Genomic DNA, 9,701 nt, shown 5'->3' with positions numbered 1-9,701 from the left:
ACCAAACAATTAACACAAATCACATCAATAAACACATGAATAAAGGCAATACATGATAAAGGATCATGACAATAAGTGACTGTTTTTATCAGTTAAAGATAACAACGGAAGTAGCCTATTTTTATTTTTGTGTGCGTGTCTTCTTAATCAGCAATGGATTGGGGATGGTAATATTTTGTTGCATTTAAAGCCCTGAAAAAATCTTGTTATACTGCTCTACCTTCTCTTTCAGTATTTCATTTTGGCAGTTTTGGTTTCAGTGTTCAAGTTCTAAAGGAAAAACCCATTTAACTTCTGAAACTGTAAAATTTCCTACTGGTCTTAAACATAGCAAAGAGTCCGTTTCCACGGCAACGTGCTACAACGACAGAGACGGAGATGGTTTACAGTAAGATTAAATAAAGATACCGCAATTTAATGGAAACATGAAGATTTAATTAACCTGACCTTAAATTCCGTTTAAATATTACGGTTTACTTTTCTTTACATGTTGTCTGTAGTTTAGTTTGTTTCTTTTTAACAGCTTGTCTCCGTTCACTGTAAACGAATGGCTAAGAAATGCTAGTGAGCTAATATGATAATACAAATGAATACCTTAAAATAATTAAAGGAAAAAAAGGCATTAGCAAAGTTAACTGAGCCCTAAATAACATAGATGTTAAAGTGTGATGCTTTAAAAAAACAAGCACATTTTATGATTAAAGTGCAGAAATATGAATGAAACATATTTATAAATATCAGTGGTCATCTAAAAAGCACTGGGACTTATAATAAAATATTGTAACAGTCTAATGGGGATTGATATTAAAGTGAAATTAAAGGAAGCCTGACTGTTTTTATCAGACAAAAAAAAGCTCATCAATGTTGGTAGTCCTGTGGCTTTAACATAACTTTTTAACTTGTTTGTTTTTTTCACATCTAGTCACAGAGGATCTGATCCGTCGGCGGGCCGAGCACAACGACTGTGAGATCCTAACCCTGGAGGAAGTTTCTCTGCACCAGCAGGAAATTGAGAAGATCGAACACATTGACAGGTGGTGCAGGGAGCTGAGGATCCTCTATCTGCAGAACAACCTCATCCCAAAAATCGGTATCTTTACACAATCTGCATATAAAACCAGATAGAATATAATGACTATCATTAAACTGTTCATTTGGGAGCAGGGCCTCTTTAATAGAAACCAAAACTCAAAAAGAGCTTGTTGATGGATGTGAACAGTTAGGTTAAGGTAAAAGCTACTTTTAGACTAAAATCATACCAGTAAGGGTGTCCGAAACCCTTTTAAATTTGAGAAAATCCAAACTTATTGGTTTTTTAAAAATCCATCCATTGTAAAATAGCTTTTAAATAAATGATTTAAAACCATAAATTAATGAGATGATGCCAAATGCATGTGAACCAGAACTGTATTTATCATAGGAGTCATTGGAGACTGACATTGTAATACGGCAGCAGTTATTGAGCAATAATTTAGATGTTTTCACACAGACTGGTCTCCATGATTGAGCTCTGAGGAGTTCTCAGGGCTTAATCTTTTATAATTCGATCCCTTTGATGTTGCAGAGAATCTGGGCCGCCTGAAGAAGCTGGAGTATTTGAATCTGGCCTTAAACAACATCGAAGTGGTTGAAAACCTTGAAGGTCGGTGCACAGTTCCAGAGCAGGAATTGTTGGCTTGTTTCGTGTCTGAAGCTTGTTCATTTCACTTTAAAATGAACATGAAGTAGTGTTCCCAGCTTTGATTACAAACCAGCCACTGCAAACAAAAAAAACAAAAAAATCCTAATTGAATCATGTTGTCCTACTGAGCTTCTATTTTTTCATCCTTTGTACCACTTTTCTGAACAGGATACCCTGTTTGTTTCCTTCCTGCCTGCAGGCTGCGAGAGTCTCCAGAAGCTGGATCTGACAGTGAACTTTGTGGGGCTCCTGAGCAGTGTTGACTCCCTGAAAAACAACATCCACCTGAGAGAACTCTTCCTGGTGGGGAATCCCTGCACAGAGTTCCAGGGCTACAGGCAGTATGTGGTGGCTGCGCTGCCTCAGTTAAAGGTTAGCTCACCAAGCTTCCTGAACTTTCAGCAATGAAACTGTCTTTTTGATTACTTTTGACTGGTTATTTTGCCTGTGTGGTAAAACTAAAAATGTTAAGACAACAAACTTCAGCAAATTTTTAAGTTTCAGAATATAACTCAATCATTTAACTTTTGCTTTTACTTTGACCAAACTTTAAATTATAAAGTATCTTGAAACTTTTTTCCCCAACTTATATGAACATAGTGGTGTCTTTGAAAAGGCAATACAAACTATAAATCTTAAACTTCCTGCTTAAAGGTATAGTGGAGAATGTTCTTTTCCTGGTGGATCATCAAAATAAGTGGTTCTCCTAATTTTCAATCATTCTGGCTATATATTTACATAAGGCCATCTGATGTGCTCGTCCCCATTTTCACTTATTTGTTTTCAAAGTGGAGAGGGCGGGTCTTTCTCAAAAATCCTCAGCTTTGCCTTTAATAATTATACTGTTTTTATTTAGACCTTGTTCCCCCTATTGAAGGAGTCTGTCATCTTCATTTATACCCACTGTTTCAGCGACAGTAACAGCCTAAAATTCAAAACTCAAACCTTTACAGTTACTCCAAGAAGCTAGTGCTTTGCTCATGAACCTCTAGAGCCCCCCATTCCGGATCACTGATTACAGCTAATTACTTGGAGGTCAACTTTAAACTTCAATAAGAATGAAATAAATGGCTTTGATGTCATTATACAGAACAAGCAAAATTATCAAATTAAAACTTGATTGGCAGCATCTCTTTTTTGTATAGTAATGAACGTTTAGCCTCTAAATAAAAAGCCAATGTTAAAATGTGGAATTCCTGCATTTTGCAACGAAAACACGAAAGCTAACTGAAGTTTCGCCTTTTTAAATAACTAACAAAAAAGTTACAGTTTACAGGTTATAGATTCTTTTTACTGTGGCAACTTTCAGAGTATGAATATTGATTTTCGGAAATACCCACAGCCCCAGTGAACCTGTTAGCATCAAGGAGTCCATTTAAAGCACAGGTGTGGTCCTTGCTTCCTGGTAGAGCAAAAGTATAAACATGGGCGTAGGTTTGCATAGGGACCATGGGGACATGTCCCTACCAAAATTTTGAACCGTCCTAATTGTCCCTACCAATAATTGGATGTGAGCAACATGTTTATAATTTACAGCAGTAGTTGTTGCAGCAGTGGCTTCTTTTCCTCTCGCAGCTCCTCTGCCTGGTCTCTCGTGTCCCTTTCATGTAGCAGCGCATGGAACTGTGCTGCGCTGTTTAACTCCACTCTCATTGGTTGTTCTGCCTTAAGTTCCGCCTTCTCTCTCTCCGATTGGCTGTTTTCTAGTCCGCGTGTGCTTGGAGCACAACATTGAAAATTTATTCACACTAGAATGCAGCGGTTACTACAATTAATATTAGGCTACAAAACTAGTCCCAATGTCATGATCGGTTCTCTAATGGAGACCCAAAGATGCAGAACACCACTGACGGACACAGGATGAAAAGTTTAACAAGTTTATTAGCACAATCACACTGAATTTGCAGAATGCTGGTTCGGGCCTGGATTCTGGTTTCACCGGAGTCTGCGTGAGAGACAGCTCAGTTAAGGACTGTTGACGGGGTTTGGTTTCCAATGAAGCATAGATAGTACCTTGAGGGTTCTTGAGGTTCTCTTTGGGAGAGTCACTGTTGGTTCTGGAGAAGGATTTAGTAGCAGAGTCCGTTAGCTGCTTCAGCGTCTTACGACTAGTTAGAGCAGACCTTGGCATTGGTTTCCCAGCTCTAGCCCAGAGCTGCTTGGAGGTTGTCTGAGGATCTTCAGGGTTTGGCTCTGAGGGTCGGCTCGGCAGGTTAGCTCTTCCAGAGCTTTCACGGGGGAAGCACGAGTTTCCTAGAGGCACAGAAACAGAAGTTAGAATCCAACTAGGGATTAGAGTCATGGAGATAATCACTGAGATCAAGGCTTTAGCGCTGACCAACTGGAACAACACTGCGGCGTTGAGGCAAGGTCTGAAGACAGCTTATGTAGTGGATCCTCTGATGATCTGATGAGCTGCACCTGTGCAGGAGGCTCCCTCAGAGGATCCACGGCGGACTCTGCTGGAGAAAGATGGAACTTTCTCCAGCTCCCAACACCCAATAAAAAAAAAAAATGAATATCATGTACACTAAAAAACAAAAACCTTTTTTTTTCTTTTATAAAACGAAATATTCTGAGTCAGCAGGAGTTCTGAAGACTGCTGGAAAAATGGGCAAATAAAGGCTGTAAGCCATCAACATTTCTGATTCTTAGCCACAGCCAACTAAAAAAGAAAATGTGAGGGTTTCCTTTTTACCGATATTTAGTTGATATTACTGTTTTCATTTTTTTGTTTTTATTTTTACAATTTTGATATAATAACTGATCTAAGTGGGTTGCTCTGTGGAGAAAGGCACATTTTACATTTATATTACTGTATCTTTTAAAGTCTCTATACTCCAGTTAATGATGAATTACATACTAAATTACCGTAGTTGACGATTATTGAAATAATCAATTAATATGATTCATTTTTTCAGCCCCAGATGAAATACATGTAATTGGCTACACAGAGTAACTACAGCCCAGATGTTCAACTTTTATAGTGAAGTTAATATTTTAATGAATGTATTATTTTGCTTGATACAGAGAGAGAATAGTAGGTACAAATATTAGAGTGGGGTTTAACTCTGCACAATTCTATATCTTCAAAAGAAAATACTGTATTTACCTTCTATCTTAGTTGTTCAAATGAAACCGTTTTCAAAGTGAAAAACGGTTCTAATTCCACATTCATCAGAGCCGGTGATACTTCAAACATTGATAAACAGCATCTAATGAGTGTAGAGCTTATAACATTTTTATTAATGGAGCCAAATGTTGCTTTTCTCTTTTAACAATGAATTCCTCTTATCAGTACGGATGCTCACATCGAGCATAAAAAAGGGCATGCATATTACACAGAGGGCTCGAGGAAACAGGCTTGATCTGGGAGACGTGGAAGGTCGGATGGATTCGGAGGGAAGGAGGAAGTTGGAGACGGACAGCTGATGGGTTGATAATACGTGAAATCTTGAATGGGCCTATGAATCTCGGGGAAAGTTTTCGAGACATCCCCTTGAGGGGGATGTCTCGAGTGGAAAGCCACACTTCCTGGCCCACAGAATACTCAGGGGCGGGGCGTCTCTTGGCGTCAGCGAAACGCTTGACCGACTCAGAGGACTGGTTGAGTGTGGCAATGGTCTCCCTCCAAATCCTCCGGCAGCGGCGGATATGTTGGTTCACGGATAGCACCGATATCTCTCTCTCATCTGCGGGGAAAAGAGGTGGTTGATATCCGAGACTGACCTGGAATGGAGACTGTCCAGTGGATGCGGAACGGAGAGAGTTGTGGGCATATTCTATCCATGGAAGGTATTGGCTCCAATCCACCGGGTTATTTGATGTTAGACAGCGGAGGGTGGATTCCAGATGCTGGTTCATACGCTCGGTCTGGCCATTCGTTTGAGGATGGTAACCTGAGGTGAGAGATGGTTTGCAGCCGAGAGCAGAACAAAAAGCCTTCCATACCTGGGATATGAATTGGGGACCTCTGTCCGATAGAATCTCCTGGGGGATGCCATGAAGCCGGAAAACATGTTTAATTAGAAGCTGGGCTGTCTGGAAGGCCGTGGGAAGTTTTCTCAGGGGAACTAGATGGCAAGACTTAGAGAAACGGTCGACAATGGTTAGTATGGTGGACATACCTCGGGAGACAGGGAGACCGGTGACGAAATCAATGGCTATGTGGGACCATGGACGCGAGGGAACAGGTAGTGGTTGAAGGAGACCAGAAGGAGGTTGATGTGAGGCCTTGTTACGAGCACATGTGGGACAGGCCAACACATACTCTTTAACGTCTCGATGGAGCGTAGGCCACCAGAAGCACCTGGAGATTAGAGCGACAGTCCTACTAACTCCTGGATGAGCGGAGAATTTTGCGGCATGCATCCACTGGATCAGACGGGACCTGACAGAAGAAGGGACATATGTGCGATTAGACGGACCGGTACCTGGATCTGGTTCGGTGGCTAGGGCTGAGTTGATTAGGTCCGTTATCTCCCAGTTGACCACTCCTACGGTGCATGAGGCTGGGAGAACAGGCTCAGGTGTCTCAGGGTGATCGACGGAGTAGAGACGAGAGAGAGAATCGGGCTTCACGTTCTTGGATCCGGGTCTGTAGGTGATAATAAGGTTAAATCGGGAGAAAAAGATGGACCACCTGGATTGGCGAGGGTTAGCCTGTTTGGTTGACTGGATGTGAGCCAGATTTTTGTGGTCAGTCCACACAAGGACCGGATGCTCAGCTCCCTCCAGCCAATACCTCCATTCTTCCAACGCCAGTTTGATTGCCAGGAGCTCACGATCACCCACATCATAATTTTGTTCAGCTGAGGAGAGCTTACGGGAAAAGAAGGCACAAGGGTGTATTCTTTGATCTGAATCGAGTTTCTGAGAAAGAACAGCTCCAACACCGGAATCTGAAGCGTCTACCTCAAGGATGAATTGTTTTGAAGGATCAGGTTGAATTAGTACAGGTGCTCTGGAAAACATGGATTTTAATTTCTCGAAAGCAGCTTGGGCCTCGGGGGTCCACTGAAAAGTTCGTTTGGAAGACGTTAGTGAGGTTAATGGAAGGGCGGTTTGGCTATAGTTCCTTATGAACCGACGATAGAAGTTAGCAAAACCTAAAAACCTCTGTAGTTGCTTTCGGTTCTCAGGAACTGGCCAATCTAGGACTGCCTTGATCTTGTCCTCAGAAGGTCTTACCTGGCCGCCCTCGAGCACAAACCCCAAAAAGGTGACTGAAGACTGATGAAATTCGCATTTCTCGGCTTTCACGAACAGCTTATTCTCCAGTAGTCTCTGTAGCACGAGACGGACATGTCTCTTGTGTTCATGGAGGTCCTTGGAATAAATGAGAATGTCCTCAATGTAAACAAACACAAACACGTTGAGGAAATCTCTGAGAACATCGTTAACAAGGGCTTGGAAACAGGCTGGGGCGTTAGTCAGACCAAAAGGCATCACCAGGTATTCAAATTGGCCCAAGGGTGTCTTAAAGGCAGTCTTCCATTCATCACCCTCTCGTATTCTGAGGAGGTGATAAGCGTTTCTTAAATCCAGCTTGGTAAAGACAGTTGCACCCTGCACTGGTTCAAAGGCTGAGGCGAGAAGAGGCAGTGGGTATTTGTTTTTAATAGTAATTTGGTTCAAACCTCGATAGTCAATGCATGGCCTCAGGGAACCATCCTTCTTGCCCACGAAGAAGAAACCGGCGCCCAGGGGAGAGGATGAAGGACGGATTATTCCAGCAGCCAATGATTCGTTGATGTATTTTTCCATTGTCTCTCTTTCTGGTTTGGAAATGTTATACAGTCTGCTGCTTGGAAGAGGAGCACCAGGTAAAAGTTCTATGGCACAATCGTATGGTCTATGTGGAGGTAGGGACGTCGCACTGACCTTACTGAAGACGGGGGCTAAGTCGTGGTACTCAGAGGGAACCGAAGAAAGGTCAGGAGAGTCCATCTCCCCCCCACCTCTAGGAGGCCCCAACATAGGGGCAGCAGAACGAAGGCATGTTCCGTGGCACGTAGTAGACCATGATTCCAGGAGACGTTTGGTCCAATTTATGTGAGGGTTATGTTTCTCCAACCACTCAAATCCGAGGACCAGGGGGGAACATGCAGAGGGAAACACAAAGAAGGTGATAGTTTCTCGGTGGTTACCTGACAAAAGTAGCTCGAGGGACTGGGTTTGGTGGGTAACACGATGAAGTCTCTTTCCGTCAATGGCGGACACACTGAGAGGCTGAGACAGGGGAACGGTTTGAATCTGGAGCTGCTGGACGAGGTCTGAGTCGATTAGATTACGCTCACAGCCTGAGTCGATGAAGGCGGAGAAAGAGAGACTCTGGTTATTACAAAAAAGGGTGGCAGGCAGCAACAGTCGAGGAGATTTAGTCGAATTTATATGGCCCGCCAGACTCCTCATATCCTCTGGCGGGCCCCGGCTTTTGATTTTGCCGGGCAGGAGGCGATAAAATGACCACTCTCACCACAGTAGATACAAAGTTTTCCTAGAAAACGCCTCTGTCTCTCCTCAGGAGAGAGCCTAGTGTGTCCCACCTGCTTAGGCTCATAATCCCTTTCGCCTGAATGAGAGGCTTGAACAGGCAATGATAGAGACTGGGGCTTAGATCTCTGTGTGGGCATCTGCTCTGTAGAGGGAGAGAGAACAGCCATGTTATGAGAGGCAGAGGAAAAGTTACCTTGCTTCTTAGAGCTGTTTCTGGCTCGAATTCTGTTATCTAATCTGATGGAGAGACGAATAAAATCTTCGAGGGAAGCTGGTTCATCGAGCGTAGCAAGTTCATCTTTGATTTGTTCATTTAAAGCCATGAAAAATGCTCCCTTGAGAGCGCTCTGGTTCCATCCGGAAGCTGCCGCTTTTACCCGGAAGTTAATTGAAAAATCTGCCACTGAAGAATTACCTTGTTTAAGGTTGAAAAGAGCTCTGGAATCAATCGTTTGGTCTGTCTCCTGGTTAAAGACCTGGGAAAATTCAGCAATGAAGTCAGAAAAACGGCAATTTAAACCATCGTCGATGGCAAATCTTGCCTGAGCCCATTCTAAAGCTCTTCCTGTTAACTGAGAGAGAATGAACGTTATCTTCTTGTAATCTGTAGAAAAACAACCAGGAGAGTTCAGAAAAATCAGCCGGCACTGGAATAGGAATCCCTTACAATCTTTCATGTTACCAGAGAATTTTTCTGGGAGACTAGGACGGAACTCTGATGACATCACAGGTTGTGACCTCGGGAGAGGAACTGGACCCGGAAAAGGTTGCTGTGAGGATGTGGCGTTAGCTCCATTCAGAAAATTAGAGCAACTCTGTAGCATTTGATTATGAGATCCAACAAGATGGTATAACTCACGAAGCGTTTGGGTTTGTCCTTGGAGAAGAGCTTCCTGCTCGTACAAACGACGGGTGAGGTGTTCTGCTGGGCCTTGAGTTTGGCCGCAGTGTTCTGTCATGATCGGTTCTCTAATGGAGACCCAAAGATGCAGAACACCACTGATGTATTATTTTGCTTGATACAGAGAGAGAATAGTAGGTACAAATATTAGAGTGGGGTTTAACTCTGCACAATTCTATATCTTCAAAAGAAAATACTGTATTTACCTTCTATCTTAGTTGTTCAAATGAAACCGTTTTCAAAGTGAAAAACGGTTCTAATTCCACTTTCATCAGAGCCGGTGATACTTCAAACATTGATAAACAGCATCTAATGAGTGTAGAGCTTATAACATTTTTATTAATGGAGCCAAATGTTGCTTTTCTCTTTTAACAATGAATTCCTCTTATCAGTACGGATGCTCACATCGAGCATAAAAAAGGGCATGCATATTACATAGCACCAATGACACCAGACCAATAGTGTCCCTACCAAAGTTCAAATCAAACCTACGCCCTTGAGTATAAATATACATTTATTGTATTCATTTAACTTTTCCTTTACCTAAGTAAAAGCACAATTAATTTTGTTTTTAAAACAACCTGTAAAAGTAATTAGAATTTCTTTACTTGAGTAAAAGTT

General features: G+C 42.3%; 1 protein-coding gene across 2 annotated transcripts in view; it reads left to right on the top strand.

Moving 5' to 3' along the window:
- The first annotated feature begins 270 nt into the window (after nt 1–270).
- lrrc6 (leucine rich repeat containing 6) overlaps nt 271–9,701 on the top strand; it is a 54,101-nt gene continuing 44,670 nt past the window's right edge. For both annotated transcript variants that reach the window (XM_038287670.1, XM_038287671.1), the window contains exons 1-4: nt 271–388; nt 923–1,090; nt 1,565–1,642; nt 1,881–2,053. In XM_038287670.1, coding sequence (XP_038143598.1) covers nt 379–388; nt 923–1,090; nt 1,565–1,642; nt 1,881–2,053 — 429 coding nt within the window. In that variant the 5' untranslated portion in view covers nt 271–378. The remainder of the gene's footprint in view (nt 389–922; nt 1,091–1,564; nt 1,643–1,880; nt 2,054–9,701) is intronic.

This window comes from Cyprinodon tularosa, unplaced genomic scaffold (assembly GCF_016077235.1).
Source record: "Cyprinodon tularosa strain WSP-4 unplaced genomic scaffold, ASM1607723v1 ctg243, whole genome shotgun sequence".
In the NCBI taxonomy this organism is placed as follows: domain Eukaryota; kingdom Metazoa; phylum Chordata; class Actinopteri; order Cyprinodontiformes; family Cyprinodontidae; genus Cyprinodon; species Cyprinodon tularosa.
This window is presented reverse-complemented; position numbering and strand designations above follow the sequence as displayed.